The 22,608-nt window shown below is 41.2% G+C and overlaps 1 protein-coding gene and 1 long non-coding RNA gene across 3 annotated transcripts in view; one reads left to right on the top strand and one right to left on the bottom strand.

Annotated features, from left to right (window-relative positions):
- LOC128345356 (uncharacterized) overlaps positions 1 to 5,340 on the top strand; it is a 47,340-nt gene extending 42,000 nt beyond the window's left edge. Inside the window, exon 5 of the long non-coding RNA XR_008316399.1 lies at positions 4,454 to 5,340. This is a non-coding gene — a long non-coding RNA (uncharacterized LOC128345356). The remainder of the gene's footprint in view (positions 1 to 4,453) is intronic.
- Positions 1 to 22,608, bottom strand: part of ARHGAP5 (Rho GTPase activating protein 5) — a 76,130-nt gene that overhangs the window by 19,253 nt on the left and 34,269 nt on the right. For both annotated transcript variants that reach the window (XM_053297198.1, XM_053297193.1), the window contains 3 exons: positions 16,606 to 16,753; positions 6,376 to 6,453; positions 1,285 to 1,416 (listed from right to left, as the gene is read on the bottom strand). In XM_053297198.1, the coding sequence (XP_053153173.1) occupies positions 1,285 to 1,416; positions 6,376 to 6,453; positions 16,606 to 16,753 (358 nt within the window). The remainder of the gene's footprint in view (positions 1 to 1,284; positions 1,417 to 6,375; positions 6,454 to 16,605; positions 16,754 to 22,608) is intronic.

The raw sequence follows: 22,608 nt of genomic DNA on the forward strand, positions 1-22,608 counted from the left end.
TAAGCACAGGATGCACTCTGAGTGCGTTTCTGGGGAAGGGAGCTTCACTCCACAAGTAATGCACTTCTTGAAGTTCTTCGTGCCCGGCATGCACGCTGAAGGCTGGCCAGCCAACACGCTCTGTCCCAGCTGGGAACAGAGCTAGAAAGGGAAGACCGAGGAAAACAAAAGCAATGTAAAAGAAACACCACTGCACGAATTGAAAAATAAGGAAGAGGAAGAAACAGGAGAACAAAAAAAACAACTAGGATAGGCCTAATCCCACAGATTGTTGAGCAGAAAGACTCACAATGTTCGCTGAAGCGCGGATGAAGAAAGACTGAGGGGATGAGGAGTGGCGCAGCCGCATATAGTGGCTGGGGGCAGGGTTCCCGCCAAAGCAGGAAAAATCAAGCTTGTTAGATTCCAATGAGGTCTCTGCGCAGGAGCATAGCCCATTTGTGTAGAAGACAGAGACTATGTTGAAGAAGCTGCATAAATTATCCTTACAGATAAATTAGAAAGAGCCGAAAAGTTTAGTCATATGAACAAAAGCATTACAGGAGAGATTCCTAAATGCTTCTAGTGTTAGGCTGGATTTTGCTTTATTAAAATAAAGAATCCCTAAGAACTGAGGTTAGTCACCTTAGGTGGCACAGCGGGGAAATGCTTGACTAACAAGCAGAAGGTTGCCGGTTCAAATCCCCGCTGGTACTATATCGGGCAGCAGCGATATAGGAAGATGCTGAAAGGCAACTCATACTGTGCAGGAGGAGACAATGGTAAACCCCTCCTGTATTTTATCAAAAGAAAACTACAGGGCTCTGTGGGCGCCAGGAGTCGAAAGCGACTTGACAGCACACTAAGAACTGGGGTTACAGCAAGTTATTCATAAAATTGCATGCACTTGCAATTCCACATTAAGTTGCAGAAGGGCAATGATCCATGGTATTAAAAATCATACTTTTTTTTGCATGGGTGGGGAAAATAATTCAGTTTTTCACAAGCATAGATATTTGCTTTTCCACAGCAAAGAGCTAGGAGTTGTAACAGCTTACAGTTGCAGCTACTATGTTTTATACAGCCATCAGCAGTGCAGTTTCCAAGTGAAATTCAAAAGAATCCAAAACTAGCATTCCAAATGGATGCTTTAAATTATTATTATTCAAAGATTAAACAAAATGTATATATTGATATGTAAAAGCTACTGTATTAGTAGCCTCACTGCTTAACATACAATAGTAATGTATGGGACAAAGTTGAGACTTAACATTAACATACTCTCTACAAAAGGAACAAACTTACTTGATGCTTCCACTAATTCTGGATGCAGAGAGTAAGGAATTAAAGGATCTGGCAGATCTGCAAAGAAGGCTTTAAGAGCTCCAGCCACAGCATTTACCGTTACATCCATAGATTCTAGACTGATATTATGATCTATACGAATACAGGATAATATGTTATTAGCATGATATCGTTATCACAATAGTAAGATGTACTAAGTACAAACACAAAATTGTAATTGAACTTTTAATTTAAAATCAGTGGAATAATATACAAGAGAGTTGTTTACTACTCTACTACTACTAAGTATTCTACTTAGCATATTTACCAATTATCAATATTATTAGGAAATATTAGGATTTTTACAGCAATGACATAATACTCTGTAAGATACTTTTCACTCAGTTTCTTTTTTTAAAAAAATGCAATCCATCAGCAATATCAGGTCACACAGGATGCTTTCACTCTTCACTTTTGGGAGTGGTGGCTAGATAGTCTTACCACTACATACTGTCAGTATCTAACAATTTTAGTCCTTACAACAAGTGGACGGTGTAGACAAAATTATTTTTAATGGTTTGTATCCTAAGGACCCTTTGCTCCAGGGGAAGGACACCTTATAATCCAACTCAGGGTAACTAAAATGAAAGCAAAGCCTAACTAGTATACAGCGAGAAAAAGCATGTGTCAGAGAAAGCTGAGAACAGGTATTTTATGGCAGTTTTCCTCTTTAAGCATTTGAAAGCAATAGTTATTAGTGAAGGTAATGGTGAAGAGCAGCAATTCATATATTCCAAACTATTGACCCATAACTACGTAACTCTATCTCTATTCACACATTATGTTCAACACATGTAATAGCTGAGTACAGTACATACACACACATACATATCATGTACAGTAGTGCACTTCCTACTTGAAAAGATTTGAAAAGGCCTATACCCAGATTTACTTTTAAAATGAAGGCATATAACACAATTTACACAAAAACATGTGCAGACATCTGTACCCTTGTACAATGTAATGTGTGATCAGGACTTAAAGCACTTGTCTTTTCTGTAGCTGAGAAGTCTCCCTCAACCATATACAATATACATGTATTGGATTATAAAAAACTTGACTTCTACAGAAAATACAACTTTTTCAAGATGTAACATTAAGTTACTGTCTGTTGCATAAAAAGTGTTTGCTTCGTTTGTGGCAAGATTTTTTGTGTGTGTAAGCAGAACTCCCCCTCTCATTAACATAAGCTGCTTCTGAAACACTCTGGATGTAGCCTTATATGTTTTTATAACAACAACACCTTAGCATCAACTGGGCAACAAAGTCAAATACTTAGGATACTCACCTGGGGATAGGAGTCCAAGTACTAACCACTATATGTGCACCCTTAACAGTCATGCAGAGTTTCTAGAAATTTTGAAACCACAGGATAAATCACTGTCCTTGTGAAAAATGGGGAATGGTGATGGTGGTGGGAAGAATGAAGAATAACACTGATTCATCAAACCAAGAGTCCAAAACACTGAATGGCCATGAGAGCCAGCCACCATTCGTGGTCAGTATCAAACCTGACCACTGATCTAGTTTTGCAGGCACTCATAAGCACCATGAATTGACGGTTTCCAAGTGCCCCTGAAACACAGCACTAGGTCAGAGAACTTTTGCCCTTTTCTCACTTTGTGGTAGATCAGGCTTCATGAAAGCTGAGGAAGCACCACACAAACTGGTGATAGAAGTAGGCAAAATTACCCCTCACAGAGTTGTGGACAAGACTGAGCAAAGCAGTAAAGCATTTACTGCATACCATTAAATAAAAGAGCAGCTTTTGGTTGCTGAGGTAGCCAAAGTACATTCCAGCACATCTGGCAACTGTAGTGGTGGAGGAGAGAGGAAAAGGCTGGTTGCTGTGGCAACTGGAACGTTTTTCTATAGTCTCATGGGTTCTAGGGATGTCATAAGAGTTTGGGAGCTGGGAGAGAAGTATGCAGGCGATGACCAGCCAAAAACTTCCCCAAGGCTCTCAGAGATGCTGGAACATAGCATGGGAGGATAAAAAGAATGGCAGATGGTGACAATTCCTTGCAGTCACCAGATTTAAATATTCATTCACTACTGGGAACCTGGCAAGCATATTTGCAGTCTTGCATAAAACCTAGTCTGTATTTATCACTGTTAAAACATGAAATACATTAGCTATAATTAGCAGTTAGCTCAAATACTTTTAAGTCTAATTAATAGGCCTATGACGCCCAGCTTCCCTAAATATATCATGCATCCACAGGTGTGTCTTGGGCCAGAGGACCTAAACTGGCCTTCTGGGCACAGATGGTGCCCTCCCTGACATTCTGGTTAATGGTGTACATGTGTATATATGGACAAGAATTTCCATCTGTGACCTGAAAACTGCTGCAGGATGCTGAGCTCCAGCTCATTGTAATGGTGCCATCATCCTACACCAGGGCTAGGGGTTAAACCAGAGAATTATATTGTGAAAATAGCATTCTATTTTTGTCTGGGGACTTAGATTAAAGTCCCCAGACAAAAATAGAATGCTATTTTCACAATATAATGTGCAGGGGTAGGAGCACAACTTTTCTTCTGAATGACTATCATAATGTAGTGGAATAGTTGTTAGCCACCTGTACATCTTAAACTTCTAGATCGATTTTTTTTTTTTATGGGGGGAAGCACGACAAAAGCAGAAGTGTGTGTGTTTTTTAATTGCATTCTTTGATACATCAGTGGTGGTTTTATGATGCTTTTGTAGGTTTAATGTGCTTTGTTTTATTCTAATCAATGCTGAAGGCCATCTTATGGAAAAGTGGGCTACAAATCTAAATAAAGTGAAAAAACTTCACATCAATCTCGACAAATCACAATTTGAACATAATACAAGCAGTGATAAGAATGGATGTTCAAATTTGCCTAGTTTCTATAAATATCTATCTATAATGCAAAGGTTATGTTGCAGCATCTCTTATACATTTTGAAGAGTCTATGAAAAATAAAGTCATACTTTGATTATGTACAGATATCAAATTTTGCATAAACAATCCTGCCCCTTAAATTAGCTGAATGCACTAATTTCTACACCAGAATATACTGGGTGATAGGTTTTTAAAGACTGGTATTTTTAAAGAATAAATTCTTAATATAATAATAATTTTAAACTGTTATTGTTCAACAGATTTTTTTACATGCAATCGGATCAATAATTCAAAAATGGCATAATGCCCAAGAGAAGCAGAAGATCTTTCTCAGATTCAAATTTACTTTGTATGGTGATTATTCAATAAAATGAATAATGTTTTAAGTTGAGATCCTACAAATTTAAAACTATTCTTTTAGTTTCATTATACAGACACATCAATAAAAAAATTCGATTACATATATTTAATTCCTTGAACTTTCGAAGTCTAATTTATGCAAAATGACTTTGCCCGGTTAATGATGGACCTCACCTTCTAAGAACATAAAAACATAACAGCAGCCCTGTTGGATCAGGCTATTGGATCCTAAATTTCCTGGCAATCAATTTCATGGGATGACCCCTGGTCTTGGACACTGAACATCAGAACGATTTAAGCTCCATCCCGGAAACCATAAGAGGACGCTTTGGTGACTTCAACCAGGAACCTGCTAGCTATCTATTGTCCCTCTCTTTACCAAGCCATCACAGGGTTTTTCTCCGAGCAAGATATGATGCCTTACCATCAGCAGTCTTATCGGGAAGGTTTCTGAAAACCCCTCTGGCCAGTCAGTTATGCCCCTGTGGCTCAGGTGAGGTCGAATCTGTCCACCATGTGCTGTGGTTTTGTCCTTTTTATAATGATAGCCGGTGCAGTCCTATTTCTCCCTTACTATCACGCTTTCCCAGACGGACTGCTGAATTTTACGCCATACTCCTTCTGCCACCTACAAGGTTGCCAAATTTTGTGCAGCTGCTGTTAAGATCCATCAACAGCTAACCTCTAGTCCTCCTTTTTAGAAGTTGTTACATAAGGCTTCTATATTGGTGTATTCTGTATGATTTACTTCTTACCTGAATGCAGTATCATCTGTTTGTATATATAACTGATCAATGATCGTAATAAAGTATTTCACAGGGATGACCCCTGGTTCTAGTGTTATGTGAGAGGGAGAAAAAGTTCTCTCGATCCACTTTCTCCACACCATGCATGATTTTGTGGATCTCTATCATGTCTCCCCGCAATCATCTTTTTTCTAAACTACAAAGCACCAGATGTTGTATCCTTGTCTCATAAGGAAGGTGCTCTAGGCCCCTGATCACCTTGCTTGCCCTCTTCTGCACCTTTTCCAGTTCTACAATGTCCTTTTTTAGATGTGGTGACCAGAATTGTATGCAGTACTGCAGGTGTGGCTGCACCATAGTTTTCTAAAGGGCAGTTTTATTTTCCATCCCCTCCCCAATGATCCCTAGCATGGAATTGGCCTTTTTCACAGCTGCCTCACATTGAGTTGACACTTTCAATGAGCTGTCCACCACGACTCCAAGATCCCTCTCCTGGTCAGTCACCGACAGCTCAGGTCCCATCAGTACATATGTGAAGTTAGGGTTTTTCATCCCAATGTGCATCACTTTACACTTGCCAACATTGAACCGCATTTGCCATTTCGTTGTCTACTCCCCCAGCTTGGAGAGATTCTTTTGGAGCTCCTCACAATCTGGTTTGGATTTCACTACCCTAAACAGTTTGGTATCATCAGCAAATTTGGCCACCTCGCGGCTTACTCCAACTTCTAGATCATTTATGAATAAATTAAAAAGCACCAGTCACAGGTACAGATCCCTGGGGGACCCCACTTCTTACTTGATTGATTGAGTGAGTGAGTGCATTTTTATACCGCCCTAACCCAAGGTCTCATTACTTCTCCCCACTGTGGAAACTCGCCATTTATACCTAACCCTTTGTTTCCTGTCCTTCAGCCAGTTACCAATCCACACACATACTTGTATCCTTATCCCATAATGGCTAAGTTTAGACCTAGAAACTGCTAAGTTTCTAGTTTTAAATAGTGCATAAAAATACAAGAGCAATCTATGGAATCTACTTTAAGCTATTTAATGTTAACCAAGTCTTCCATTACCTTGATCAAATTGCTTCTGAATGTTGTCTTGATCAGTTTTATTTCCACTAACACGATAGAGACCTTCAGTACACAGACCTTAGGGAAAAGAAAGTATGTCACATGACAATATTCTGCTAACTAAGACAAACTTTCACACAATAAAGAGTTCTTAATCAAAAAGCAATATTCATATGAAAGTACTTAACTCAGTTTCCTCAATAATTATGGCTTGGTTTCTTATTACATGAAATTCACCTTCATAAGCATGCTTACAGGGAAGGAACTCAGTTTAAACTCAGTGAGGCTTACTGCTGAGTAAACATGGTTGTAAAAATAATGACCTATATAAAAACTAAGAGTTGCATGTGAGAAACATTTCCTTGCATTTATAAAGAAGAGATTCCCCCTTTCCCTTCGCAGCTGCTGGTATCTCCAGAAAATATGTCCCTTAAGGCAGCAGGGTCCTCAGATCTATTTTTGAAAAGTATTTTTGAACAGCAAAAAAATGCCTTTCCCCTCCATGTATGGATAGGAGTAAGCATGCCCCATGCACAACTCTTAATCTGGATTAATCCACTCTGTCTGTTAAAACAAATCATTCAGCAACATGGCCCTCAATGTTTTACATTTTAATCACTCTTTAAAAGATAATACATATAACCTATGGTCTTGGGGACGATCATGAAGAACTCCAGTACCACCAATGTTTTTGTTTCAAATTTCCACTTTGTGTGTATGTGTGCCCAACAAATAATGAGATATGAGAAATACCTCACTTAACGAACACCTGAACTCAACAAACCAATTGAAGTACTACAACATAGTGCACTAAGGAAGGATATAGAAGGCTAAAATAAAAGAATTCTAAAGGCATTCAGCAAGGTGTCAGTTCCAATACAAAGACTTACACTAAAACAATTCTGGGGGTGCGGGGCATGGTGGGGTAGATTAATAAAATATAGTAACTGCTAACTTACTTTAGTGGTCAGAGGGATGAGAAGGAAAGCATTGGACTCACTGACCAGCAGTTTAGAAATGTCAGCTTAACAGGGTAGGAGGTAGACAAGCTTTGAATAGCTTTGTAGAAAGTACTGTGTTATAGTCTGTACATTTCTGAATGTGAGGCTACAAAGAAAATATTCCAATAGTCTAAATTCCAGGGAAACATGAGTCAGTGTGAGTGTTGCAGTAGCGTGGGCAAGAAGTGGCAGTTGCAAAAGAAGTGGCATACACTAATGGATACTTGGAGTTTCAAATAAAGTGCTTTTCCTCAGTATTTTCAAGATAGTTATCACATATTAGTGTGTGCTAATACTAGTTTTTAGAAACATCTGTATGAAATGTTCATCAGCCTGAGTTTAGCCAAGTATAAACTAAGAGATGGCGTACATGGTTATGCTTATCCTCACAACAATTCTGTGAGATAGGTTAGCTTGAAAAATAAGAGACTGGCCTAGAATCACCCAGCAGAGTTTCCTCTAGAGTCCTAGACTAACACTTTTTTTCTCTTTCTTTATTTAAAATTCTATATTTTAAATAAAAGTAGCCATTTGGATCAAGGAAAACTGTAACCAGAAAACAGGAAATAATTGTACAGTCTGCCATCTAGTTATATTAAAATTTGAAGGGGGGGGGGGCTTTTTCAGAAGTCTCCTAACCATACCTGCCATGGAAGTCTCCAACCAAGATCTTCTGGGATACAGACTGAAGTCTTGCCATCATCTTTCTGTTGAAAATGACAGACCTCATGTGCCCCAATCAATTTACCAGCTCTTTGCCCTATTATCCAACTCACTTGTTTGGTCACGGGCTTTCCTTTTTCTTATACAATGTATTTCTGTTAGTTTGCCTGCACAACAAAGCAATTCCTGTTCTCTCAGACACAGCAGCTCATCTTCTGGACTCCCACTGCTCCTCAACCCCACCAAACCTTGCTATCCAACACTCCCAGTCCAAACCCACCTAACCAGATATTTCACCAGTCAGCCTGACATCCCAACTGCACACTCCTGAAAAAGAGGCAGCCTTGATGTGATAGGTCTGTCCCTGCTTGCATTCCATTGCCACCATCAAATCTTAAGGAACATAGGAAGCTGCCTTACAGAGTCAGACCACTGGTTCATCTAGCTATCATATTTTTATACCACCCAAAACAAACGTCTCTGGGCAGTTTACAACAAAATAAAAACAGAAAAAGTAAAACATTAGTTAAAACAAATACAAAAAGTTTAGCACATTACAACAGTTTAGAAAATGTTTAAACAATATTTTAAAACAGCATTAAAACCATTAAAACAATGTGCTATTCACCTGCCAACAGTGTTGTTTTGCTGTCTCTACACAGGAAACATAGGCCAGGCTCTATACAAAAGAACAACAAGAAGTTCTGGTAATAACTAATCTGCCTACTTTCCTTCCAAAACTGATAATCACAATCTTCACAAGTTACCCCACACGCGCTTCAAACAATCACGCATCCACCACTGTGAACTGGGGTGGATAACATCATCACAAATTACACCACTGAGGTGTCCCTATATAGGCAAATAGGAAGCTGCCTTCTACTGAGTCAGACCATTGGTCCATCTAGCTCAGTATTGTCTACACAGACTGGCAGTGACTTCTCCAAGGCTGCAGGCAGGAGTCTCTCACAGCCCTACCACCACCACCTCCTCATTATCATCTTGGAGATGCTAGGGAAGGAACTTGGAACATTCTGTATGCAAACATGAAAGTGCTCTTCCCGGAGCAGCCCCATCCCCAAGGGGAATATCTTACAGTGCTCATATATGTAGTCATTCCCATTCATATGTGAACCAGTGTGGACCCTGCTTAGCAAATAGAACAATTCATGTTTGCTAGTACAAGTCCACTCTCCTCTCCTCTATATGTCCCTCCAACTGTACCAAATACGGTCTAAACTGGTTAGGCAGTTCACAAGTTAGTCTACTTTTGGCTCAAATGTTCATGCATCCACCATCTTGAATTGGGGTGGATGACATCATCACAAACTATGCCATTGAGGTGTCCCTATGTCTTTCTACAACTGTACCAAATTTTGAAACAAAACGCAAAATGCTCAAAACGTTTTGTTGAAACAGCTGCCAACAATGAAACAAACTTGAAACATTTCAAGTCTTCTGAGTGCCATTTTGGATGGCCGTTTTTCCAGGGAGAATTGGTCTACCGATTGGGGTCAGTAGGTAGATCAGGCTTACGCCCTGGACAAAGGCCATCGGCCTGCCTTGCAGGACTGGTCTACTGGTACTAAGACGCACGAAGTCCGAGACAGAGGCCTGGTCTACCTGCCTACTCCAATTGGTAGTCCAGCTCTCCCCGGAAAACAGTCCTCCAAAATGGTCCTTAAAACGAGGTCGATTTGTTTTGAGCCCAAAATAGGCTCTTTATTTTAAGGGTCTTTGTTTTGAGCTTTTAACACTCAAAATGGCATGTTTCAAGCTTGAAATGATTTGCACATCCCTATGGACAACCCTCAAACCTAATGCACTACTAACCACCCAAAACAAGCCACATAACCAACACATAAAAACAGGGACCAGACTTTGTAGATACAGATACCAAATCTGCTCACATATCCATTCTGGAAATAATATTATAGGACCTAATAATATTGGCTATACCATTATGGGTTTATTCACACTTTCATCTTCCAATGTGATAATTCCCTTCTGCTATTTACAAATAAGTAAATCCCTAAACAAAGAATAGATTGACACAAATCTGACATTTTAAAAATGACAATATTCAGAAACAAATGGGAGAACATTCCACTCTCTCAGGACATACCGCTGCGGATATCAAAGTCACCATTTTATAACAGAGGTAACTCAAAGGGAATCTGAGTGTGAAACTGCTGAATTAGAGTTTATCAAGAGGTTTGATTCTGCCTGTTTGGGCTTGAACCAAGACAGGTCTTTCCCATCCATCCGTTAACTAACTTACACTGCAATCTTGTCCATGTTTATACAGAACTGAGTCCCACTGTATTAAGTAAATACAGAGGGATTAAGTAAATGAAACCTCATTTTGCATGGAAAAAATAAAAGTTGCCCATTCAGACAACTTGCAAGTGAGAATCAGCCTTTCATAAACAATCAATTGCTCGGGCATATAGAAATGTAGAGATGTTTTATAAGTACATTTGAAAACTGCCATGAACAAACATGCATTTACTAGTCCCTGATATTAACCAAAATCGAATCCTAGCTTCTGCCTTTCAGTATCAAAGATAATCAGTTGAACAGTCTTTGCCTCCCCCCCTCCCCCCATTACAACTACTGAAGAAAGTAAAGCCTTTATTTTCCCCTAAGAGTGCATTTCCTAGAAAGTTGTAGCATGGTACTAGCTAGATCATCTGCATTTTTGTTATAAAATACTGAATGCTTCCTTTTTCATATTTGAATTCTTAACATGAAGCAACAGCAGAATGGCTCGGGATCATGACAACCATGGTTCAATCCCGCAAAAACATTGATAATAAAAACACACACAGCAGAGAAGTTGCTTTACACTGGCCTGGAAATGGGCAACCTGGTTATTGTGCCAACTTTTTGGAATGGCGAAGGACAGAGGGAAATCAGCCAAAACTGAAGGCAAGAAAAGGCATCTTTTGTGCAAACATAAGAAAGCTTATGCCTGAATTTGGCCCATTTCCTCCTCAAGTCCACCCTATACTATTTGATGGTTCCCTGGTCCTCAAGAGTAAGGATGTGTGTGAAACCGACTTTGTGATACGTTTCAAGCTCTAAACGAATCACAAAATCCTTCAAATGATTCACTGAAACAGTGGCAAAGCCAGCTGTTTCGACCAAACAACCTCAAAACTATTTGAGTGTTCCGGCCATAAGGAACAATGGAGGACTCTAAACACCCCATTGTTCCCAATGGGTAGCTCCTAGGGACACCAAAGTGGGTTGGGTGGTAGGGTATGATGGGTGCTACCTATCGCCCAACCCATAAAAGAAATGGGCAAAAAGGTTTTTTTTGGTGTGTGTGTGTGTTTTAAGCCCCATAGCCTATGGCAGGTTTTTTTGGCAAAAGTTAAAACTGTGTTTAAAATCACAAAAGAAATGGGCAACCAGGTGATTTTGAACACATTTTAAAAAATTGTCTGCTTGCCCATTTCTTTTGTGGTTGGGTGGTAGGTAGTACCCAGCATGCTCTGCCTCACAACCCACTTTAGTGTCCCTAGGAGCTACCAATGGGGTGTTTCAAGTTCTCCATTGTTCCCTATGGCCCAAATAAGCTGCACTCACAGAGTGTACACAAGTTTTGCACTGCAACTTGTAGCACATTTTGCATTCCTGCCTTGCAAAACACTGCCAATTAGAAGCACAGTGAAAGCAAATGTGTCTCTCCTGACACAGAACACAATTTTTTTAAAAAAAACAGCCCAAAAATGGCCAAAAAAGAATCACTGACCCAGAATCCACTGCCAGTCACAGTGCCTGCACTGTAGTAACTTCATTGACACAAGTTGCTCTCTCACACACAATTATGACTCCTTACTTCTTAGCATTGCAACAGCTGCCACAGCAGCACCCTTCACAGCAAGTATAGGCATACACTCAACTAGAACGCCTTCAGTCACATTTTGAGTACAGCTTGCAATGTAGAATGCAGAGCAGACCAGAATAAGGAATGAAGCACAAGTTGGTATCAGAGCCAGACATGGGGCTCATTTCACAACAATCACCAAAAAAAAGGCAAATGGCAAATCAAGGAAGGCAGGTAGGCACCCAAGTTCTGCCTTTATCAATCTGAAATCCAGAAAAACCAGATAGTTATAGCAACAAGCAACAGTACAGCAAGCATATTATACTTTCTCAGTGCTAAACCCGCCCCCCCCCACCAAATCAAACCTACCTTCCTTCCTTCCTTCCATCCTGCCTGCCACAGAGAGACAGGACAGAGAAGTCATGGTCTGATGGACCAATGGTCTGACAAGCAACAAGTCTACTCAAATGTAAATCCTTGCCTTCCTGAGTCTGGATAATACCATGGCCTCTGATTGGTATTGGGCAGTGTTCCCTCAAAGGCGTGCGCACATGCCTGCGCTCATAAGTTTTTTGTTGTCCGCTCAGTCAATTTTAGATCATGCTTAGTTTGAATCAGAAAGGCCACACTCTGAATGCATGTGCACATACACTGACTTGATACTTCCGCCCAGAACAAAACTCATTCCACACACAGATGAAAAAAATTAGAGAGAACACTGGTGCTGGGCCCTAGCTGACAGGCTGACTGACATCCTTGGGTCAGACAGGCAGGACAAAACATGCTCTGCCAATTTACCCAAGGGTGTCCTGAGCTGATCCACCACTCTAGTGCTCAGCTGACCTGCCAATGCAATTGCTTTCTCAGTGGTCAGCATGGAGCTCATCCATCGTCTTTTAGAGGAGAAGAGCGGTGGTCAAAGCCTGGATCAGTGTTGCTGTCTCAGCACACAAGCTGTTGGTGGCAACAAAAAACAGCCTGAATGTCAAGACAATCTCAGAAATGAGCACCCAGTCCTGGCTGGATGGGTCATACACTTCCAAGCCAAGATGTTGATGGCTCTTTGCCAAGGCGTGGCTGCCTGGCTCTTGCTTTGGAAGGAGCTGGAGCAAGAGGAAGGTGATGTTCCAACGGGTTGGAACTTCCTGATGGATCAAGTGTTCAGGTAGGCCTAGCTTAAGCTGCCTCTCCTTGAGCATCTGCCTATCCTTTGTGCTCCAGTGAAGTAAGCTGCTATCTTGGGGCTCTTCTTCACAAGAGCAGCCATGGCAGCAGCGCCATGAACCCTCAACAAGGGTTTGGCCTCCTGGACAGCTATCCCACTGTGGCTGGTCCACAGATCTGCTTGTGTCAGGCTCAGCACTCAGTATTGACTTTCTGGACCTTCTTGGTCTGGACAGAGCAGTGGTAGTGGAGCCCCCCAGAAGGAACCAACAGCCCCAGTACCACCACCACTGAAACTACCCCAAACTGATAGCAGTATGGTGTGGGACCACTTTGAGCTCCAGCATTGTGACCCAAATCATGCTGCCAGCATCTACAACAGAACACAGGTCAGCAGAGGCAAGGACCCTAAGCATCTTACCATGCGCGCAGCAGCCCTGACATGATCTCCCTGCACACCCAGTACAGGGAGGGCACCACCCGCATGCTGAAGGTAGTGCATGAAGTGATATGGTAGTCAGGGGCAAGCAGTCAGAGGAGCCAGTGGAAGCTGACATTCTCCACCACGTGGAATGGCTGGTTGTCCAAAATGATTGTCTCTCCAATGGCTTAGGTGATGAAATGAAGCTCTGAGCAACCAGACCACTTGCCCACTGACTGCACTCACTGTGCAGGCAACTTTTCCTGCGTGGGAGCAGGAGCTTTGCCGCTAGTTGAGGGCACACCAGCAGGAGCAGGGACCTCTGCTGTCAGCAGGAGCAGGGACCTCTCGGTGATGCCATCACAGCTGCTGCAGCATCCCTGACATGGCAAGATGCTTAGGGTCCTTACCCCACTGACCTGTGCTCTGCTGTAGATGCTGACAGCATGGGTGGGTTAGGTCACAACGCCAGAGCTCAAAGAAAGTCCCACAGCATGCTGCTATCAGTTCAGGACCATTTCAGTAGTCCTTCTCTGCAGGAAACCTCCCTTCCTTCTCTGCAGGAGACCTCCCTGAAAAACTTAACCTGAGGGTTGGGGGATTCTTGGGAATGTGATAGGATGTGATGTGTAGACTACAACTACAAATATTTATATACTGCTTTTCAACACAAGTTCTCAAAGTGGTTACACGGGGGGGGGGGGAGACACACAAGATGTCCCCTGTCCCCAATAAGCTCACAATCCAAAGACACATAAAAGGTAGACATTGGCAACAACCACTGGAGGGATGAACTGCTGGGGCTGAATTGGGATAATTGCTCTCCTGCTACCAAGTTTAAGAAAATCATCACTTTAAAAGTTGCCTCTTTGTTCTCTTGTGGTGGTATTGCTGATTCATTCTGGGGGCCTCCACCACTCCTCTCAGTGCAGGCCAAGAAGGTCCAGAAAGTGTCAATACTGAGTGCTGAGCCTGACACAAGCAGGTACTTCACTATGCTGCACATTAATTATTTCTGGGGGCTGGGGGAAATTAAGGTAGGGGTTTGTGTGTCTGTGTGTGTGTGTGTGTGTGTGTGTGTGTGTGTGTGTGTGTGTGTGTGTGTGTGAGAGAGAGAGAGAGAGAGAGAGAGAGAGAGAGAGAGAGAGAGAGAGAGAGAGAGAGACAGACAGACACTGCTCACTGGTAATAAAAATTAGAAGGAACACTGCTCCTGAACTTCTTGGTTCTTAAAAATTGAAGCCCTAACTCTGATGGAGGGGGGGAGGAAGATCCTTTAAGGTGGATATTTTAAAAAGCGGTGTGGGGTTGGGGATGGTCTATTTATGCTGTGTGTGCCACACATAGCGCTATCTATTTAACTGTAGTACACACACAGGAGCGAGAAAGATTAAATCTCCCCAAATAAAGAAGTAGGCTTTATTGGAAGGGGGGAGGGTTTGGAGGGGGGCAAACAAAAATTGCCTAAGTCTAAGTGAAGGGGATTATTGTGAGCTCTCCTAAGTTAACCCATCCTTCCTGCACTACAGTACTAGTGCCTACCTAATCCTTTCCCCAAGTAAAAAGTACTCCCCCAAACTAGGCTCTATTTTAATTTTAAGAACTAAGTTCTCTAATAAGCTGACCATGGGGGGAGGGTGTGTGGCTACCTTTCAGCATCTTCTCTCAGTCTCTTCTGCTGGAGTCTGGCCAGGTGCTGCTTCCTGAGGCACTCAGGCCAAGACTCAACAGCTGGGGGGGAGGGCAGGTGTGTTACCAGTCAGGTACCCACCCACCCAATATATCAAAAAAGAAGCAGCAGACTGGGGAGAGGAACACCAGGGAAACAGAGAGAACCTGGGCAGGCTGGGCACCAGCACACCAGCCTGCAATTAATTAATTAATTAGTCAGTCCAATCCAGGCACACAGAAGCAGCAAAGAGGTCTAGCTTGGGGCTGCAAAAAAAAAAAAAAAAGTCTGCCAAGATAGCACCCAGTTATTAAAGCCACTGGGGGCTGACTGGCTACAAGAAAGAAGAAAAAATCCACAGGAAAAAAACATCGAAGCAGCGCCCAGTTAAAAACCACTGGGGATGCTGGTACAAATTTTTTAAAAATGGGTGGCGTGGGAAGAAAAGCAGTTGTTAGCACTACAAATTAAGAGGAGGGGGGGGGGGAAAGACAGATAAGCTCCAAGCACTTTGTGTGTGTGTCTCTCTCCACCCAGCCAGGCAGGCTCCGGGCCAACGCTACCAATCTACCCTCCTCTGCTGCATTCCTCTCCTGATGTATCCTTCCTCTTCAAGAGGTACTGGCAAACTGCAAGGGCTCCCTGCCTCCCAGGCCCTTAAATCCAATTGAAACTCCATCCTTTGGCCTCCCACCAACCAATGGGGACTCAGTTGCCCATGAAAAAACTTGACTTGAATAGTAACAAGTCAACCAAGAGTCAAGGAGATCTCAAGCCAATCGGAAGCCAGTGCCTGAAAATCAATCAGCAAGGGAAAACAGCCCTCCAAAATGGCACTCAAAATGATTTGAGCTCAAAACAGGGTCATTTTCTTTTGAGCTCCAAACAGGCACTTTATTATAAGGCTGTTTCTTTTCAAGTCTGAAACACTAAAAACGGCTCTTTTGGGACTCAAATCGTTTTGCACATCTTACTCAAGAGCGGCTTTTCAAGCAAGCACAGGGGTAAATAAATTCCTTTGTACGAGCTTCCTTCTGCTCATGTAAGTCAGGATCTAAGACTTTTAAAATAAATAATATAGAATGTATTCTAGAAAGTACCGGTTCGGTCAAAATTCTGGTGGTCATTTTTACCAGGCATGGAGGCTATGCTCAAGAACTAGCAGATTCAGGAAAACAAGAGTAGGTGTGATTAAACTCTACATCCCAGCAGACAGACAGGATTTCTGTAGAGGGACAGCAACTGGGCACTTGGAATTCTGCACTTCTGTTCAAATACAAGCACTTCACAGTTTCTTTTTTTCATTAGTTGAATTTAAATGAATTGCTTTTTTAGGGCAAGTAAATGAAAGTAAATAGCTATCACACCCTCTGATTTCTGTATTAATATAAAGAATAATGTCAAATTTAAAAAAGAGCATGAACAGAACCTTTAAGAAATAAAGTCAAGCATTCTTGAAGCTCAGCTTGTTCCCTACCTGTGTCTTCAATGAACTCCACACACTTCTCAACAAAGTGTGGTATAGGTTTTTCAGGTGTAACCAAATCCTGCAGGGGCATCCCAAAGTAATTACTTTCCCAATTTCTACGAGTTGGTGGATTGAATGTCTTGGTTTTCTTTTTTTGCTACAACAAAACATAACAGCATTTTAAGCCAAGAATGTAAGTAAATTAATTAAGCAAAAATTAAGTGATAGCTAAACAATTCAATAATGACATCAAGAAAACATGCAAATAGCTGATTACAGTGGTATTGAGCCTAAGAAGTATGTGGGACTCCCCGCTGCCCCACCATCCTTCTATGCAGGAGACCTCCCTGAAAAACCTATCCTGAGGGTTGGGGGATTCTTGGAAATGGGATAGGATGTGATGTGTAGACTACAACTACAAATATTTATATACTGCTTTTCAACACAAGATCTCAAAGTGGTTACACGGGGGGGGGGGGACAAGATGTCCCCTGTCCCCAATAGGCTCACAATCCAAAGAGAAATAAAAGGTAGACATTGGCAACAACCACTGGAGTGATGAACTGCTGGGGCTGAATTGGGATAATTGCTCTCCTGCTACCAAATTTAAGAAAATCATCACTTTAAAAGTTGCCTCTTTGTTCTCTTTGCAGGGGTTGTGCAGAGCTGCGGGGGAAGGAGAAACTCCCTAAAAATGGGTGCAAGCATCTTCCTTGAGTGGACCTCCACTGAAGAAATTAATATGTGAATGTGTGCATATGAAAGCTCCCTCACCAATATGCAGTGGCATGGAGACAAACTGAGCTGCTTTGATGAACTATAATTTAAAAAATAAAGATGTCTTAGACCATAACAATAAAATTTTCTAAAATAACATATAATGGTAGCCAAATACAAAATGAAATGGAATATAACGGCAACAGAATTATTCTTCCTCACTGCTATAGCACTTTTATTCCAGATTTGAAGCTGAAAAATGATGTCTTGTCTGTAGGCCATCAGGTACATCTGTAGCTATAGCAACAATTGAACCCACAACTCCTAAGGCAAAGTCCAACATGTTATCTGTGCAGCCAAATTATCTCTCAAAATGCACTGGCTTTACTTTTCAAATATTATGTAGCTATTATGCTTTTCTGGTAAAACAACAAAAAGCTTTACATTCTGAAATTATAAATACCACTCATTTTAAGTTAAATTGTAAGGCACAGGATATAAAGGGGAAAGTAACTTCTGGTATTACGAGCTGCAACGTGTTCTTATTTGTTCCACTCACATTTTAACCATGTGGGAGGAGTTCATGTTGGGGCTTATTTCCATATCAGTGATGCTTTTCCTGGAAACTGGAGTGAGGAAGAACTACAGCATGGGATTCTCCAAAGTAGCTCAGAGTGGCACTGAAGAAACATGTGTTGCAGCAGCCAACACATATTTGAGTTTCTTTGCATTTTGCTACATGTGCAAACCTTCCCTATGTTCTGAAGCATACTTGCATTATTTTAATTTTGGGGGGGTAAAAGTGCCATAAATTAAATCACATAATACACCAAGTAAACTACAACAGGTCTCAACAAATGTCTCTGGCCCCAGGAATCAGCCCTATAATTTAGGAGCCCTCTGATCCACTTACCCCCTCCAAAGTCCAACCGTACCTCATCGTGGTGGATGGGTGAACAGTATAAGTTTACTTATGCTGGCTAACACGGGTCTGGCCTGGAGAAAGACCTGGCGACCTACTCCAGTATTTTTTCACCAAAAAACTTTATGGATCAACTTGAAAGTGCAAGAGACTTGGATGGGAAAAATCTTAAAGGCCCCCCAATTGCTGATGTAGTTGCTAGAAGACAAGGATTGAAGAATAGAACAATATCAGACCTCTGAAAAGTATAAGCATGCATATGTATTCAGTACTTGGTTTGGGCCCCTTTTGCAGCAATTACTGCCTCAATGCGGCGTGGCATGGATGCTATCAGCCTGTGGCACTGATGAGGTGTTATGGAAGACCAGGATGCTTCATTAGCGGCCTTCAGCAATTCTGCATTGTTTGGTCTCATGTCTCTCATCCTCCTCTTGGCAATGCCCCATAGATTCTCTATGGGGTCAGGTCAGGCGAGTTTGCTGGCCAATCAAGCACAGTACACTGTATACTTTTCAGAGGTCCGATATTGTTCTATTCTTCAATCCTTGTCTTCTTGGTTCCATGTAATATTCTAATTTTCTGGGATTGTGGATTTGGGGTTTTCATGAGCTGTACGCCATGATCATCACAATTATAACAAATTAAGGCTTGACTTATCTTGCTTTGCATGTAATGCGTCTGTCTCATATATCAGTTTCACCTTTTAATTTGCATTACTGAAATTAATGGACTTTTGCACGATATTCTAATTTTCCGAGTTTCACCTGTACAATAGAAACTGCAGAAAGGAGAAAGAATGCAAAAGTTATTGGTGACAGGGAATAAATGCAAAGATTAAATGCAGAGTTTCAGAGTGAAGTGAGAAAAGATAAAGAAAGATATTGGTCTGAACAATGCAAGGAAATGGAGGAAGCAGTTAAGAGAGGTCATATAAGGGAATGTTTTGCTTATGTGAAAAAGGCAAGAAGCCTCTTTATGGCAAGAAAGGCAACAGTTAGAGGACATGATGGGCGGGAATTACATGATCAACAAGCAATTAGAGAAAGGTGGCGGGAATACACAGAACTTTATGCAAGTGAAAATCAAAGTCACATCATAAGATGGGAAGAAGATCTACTAGCACCAGAACCAGATATTCTGAAGGAGGAAGTTGTATGGGCACTCAATCAGCTGTCTAATCGCAAAGCCCCTAGAGTTGATGGAGTACCAGTAGAGTTACTGAGAGCTTTACCAATAAAGGTATTGACAGTGCTATGTCAAAGTGTATGGAAGACTTGTCGGTGGCCAAAAGAGTGGAAGAGGTCTGTATTTATACCAATACCAAAGAAAGGTGATACGAAAGACTGCTCAAACTATCGCACCATAGTCTTGATACCACATGTAAGGAATTTTTTTTTGAAGATCATTCAACAACGTATGAATCCAACTGTTGATAGAGAGATGCCAGATGTACGAGTGGGATTTCAAAAAAGAAGAGTAATGCGTGATCACATTGCCAATCTTCGATGGGTGATGGAAAAGGCGAAGGAATACCAAAAAGATCTCTATATGTGCTTCATTACACCTCATTCCGTTAAGACAGTCGCTGTACTTTGATCAAGAAGCCATGGTAAGAATGGCATGTGGAGACACAGAGTGGTTCAAAATTGGGAAAGGCACTCGTCAAGGTTGCATCTTGTCTCCCACACTATTTAACATGTATGCAGAAATGGTTATGAGAAATACATATTTGAAAGAATCTGCTATTAGAGTGAAGACTGGTGGTAGGTATATTAACTTCGATATGCAGATGGTACAACATTGCTTGCGGAAATCAAGAAAGGTCTAGAGCAGTTAATTTTAAAAATTAAAGATGAAAGTGAAAAATGTGGATTACACCTTAACATCAAGAAAATAAAGATATTGATGACTACAGAGAATACACAAGTCAGAGTGAAAATCAATAATGAGGTAATTGAAGTAGTAAAGGGATTTATTTTTCTTGGCTCTAAAATTGATCAATGTGGTGACTGCAGCCTGAGATTAGAAAGTATATAGCACTTGGAAGAACCACAATCATCAGCATGAGTAATTCCAGCATTTGGAAGAGCAAAGATATAAGTCTCCCAATCAAATGTAGACTAGTCAATGCAATAATATTTCCAATAGCTACATATGGCTGTGAAACTTGGACTTTGAAGAAGACAAATAGGAGAAGACTTTGAAGAAGGCAGATAGGAGAAGGACGGAGGCTTTTGCGATATGGTGTTGGAGGCAACTGTTGCGCATCCCATGGACAGTGAAAATAATGAAAAAGGAAGTTCTAGATTGAGTTAAACCAGTAATATCGCTAGAAGCTAAGATTACTAAACAAAGACTCACATATTTTGGTCATGTCATGTGAGCTGATTTACTCAAAAAGACAATCATGCTGGGAATGATCAGCGGAAGAAGGATATGGGGACGGCCTTGTACTTGGTGGCTGGATATTATTAAAAATGACACTGAAATGACCATGGTGGAATTAAAGGAAGCTGTTCAAGATAGGACGGCATGGAGTGCATTGATCCATTGAGTGACCAAGAGCTGGATACGAATGAACAGAAAGAAGAAGCTCCACACCCCCAGTAACACCCTCCACTCAAGAAAGGGAGGCAGACCCACCATCTTGTTTGCTCACTTCTGCTTATATCCATATATCACCTACCTCAGCCACACAGATGCGACCAGAAGGAAGGAGATAGATAGGCAGGACCAAGCTGCCCTTTCCTCTTCCCGGTCACATCCGTCTGGCTCAGGTAGGCGATGGATGGACACAATCAGGAGTGGTAAGCAGGCAAGTAGGGTTGTTCCTTCCTGGCCATGTCCAACTGGTTTAGGAAAACAGTGGACCAATACGACCAGGAGGAGGAAGCAACCCATCTTACTTGCTCACTTCTCCTGGTTCTGCATTGCCTAGCCCAGGCACTATGGCAAGCTGGTGCCTGGGAACTGTCTAGCCCTGGACTACATGCAAATTTTATGCTTAAAAATATATAGATCAGCAACATAATGTGCTTCTGATTAAATCAGTCGCAAACCAAGATCTAGTATTATTACTGATATTCACCGTTACAAGAAACAGAATAATACTTTGATCATAAGAACATTTTGTAACAAAATTTATCCTTCCTTATTAAATATGCTCTAACAGCATATATGATGTTGAAGAACTCTCTTCCCCCATCCCTGAACAAAATTCTAGATAGTGCCAGACATTTCAGAACACAATCTATATCATATAAAGAATGCCTTACAAATCCCAGGTGCCAGGAAGCCATGGAGTCTAGACTAGGATATTCAGAGGTGGAGTTATTTAATAAATTGTTTATTTGTCCCACACAATCTTGTTTCTATTCTGTGTGTGTTACTTATACAGTGAACAAACAGAAGCCAATTTATCCTCCCTACACGATGTCTATCACTAAGTGTTAATTTTGTCAAGTGTTCATTGTTTAGCCCCTACATTTTTCAGTTGGCTCCTAAATCCAAAGATAATTTGGCAAGATCTGACATAAGACAAAATAAGAAGTAATTTTACTTCTATTTGATGACTATAATATTATTTATTTATTTAAAATATTTATACCCTGCCCCTCCAGTATAATACTGCTCGGGGTGGCTTACAACAACATAGACACAGATACAAACTGACTATATCTCATAAATGTCATCCTGGAGAGAATCTATCTATGTGGTTGCTAAGAGTCGACACTGACTTGATGGCACTAATCAATAGTATAAATGGGAAAGTATTAAAAAAAACCATACTCAAACTATTGACCACTTGTCATCGGCACCTGACAAGAGACCCTAAATGAACTGGTAACAAATTGTTGCCGAGATGGCAGAGGCAAGCACCAGCCAAATTCCTATGTCAACAGCCAAATACCGTTAAAAGGCTCTGCAGGGTTTCTGTGCACAATTGAGTATGCTTGCTAAATTGCTAAAGGAAAGTTGAATTAGCAGCCCAAAATCTTGATGACATTTTATCATTTCTGCATGTGAAGTTTAAACTGAGATTAAAAAAACTAAGCCACAAGTCACTATGTATATTTACAACTGCCACAATATTGTATTTTCACAAATACCTGGCAACTTCTAAGAAATTTTATGACTAACTTTGCTGACTGTATTTAGTGTAAAAGGCAAGTCTATATACCTTTTTTGTTTGTTTTTTGTTTTAAATGGATCAATATACTGGAAGCACCAAAATAACAGGCTGACTACATTTGCCCTCAGTAACCAGCACTTTGACTGAAGAAACTTCTGCAAGCAATATAACAACTGCAAAGCTTAATCCTAGCCAGGGCTACTTGGATTATAATGTGGATGACATTCTTATATCCCCTATT

Source organism: Hemicordylus capensis, chromosome 1 (assembly GCF_027244095.1).
Source record: "Hemicordylus capensis ecotype Gifberg chromosome 1, rHemCap1.1.pri, whole genome shotgun sequence".
NCBI classification, from domain to species: Eukaryota; Metazoa; Chordata; class Lepidosauria; order Squamata; family Cordylidae; genus Hemicordylus; species Hemicordylus capensis.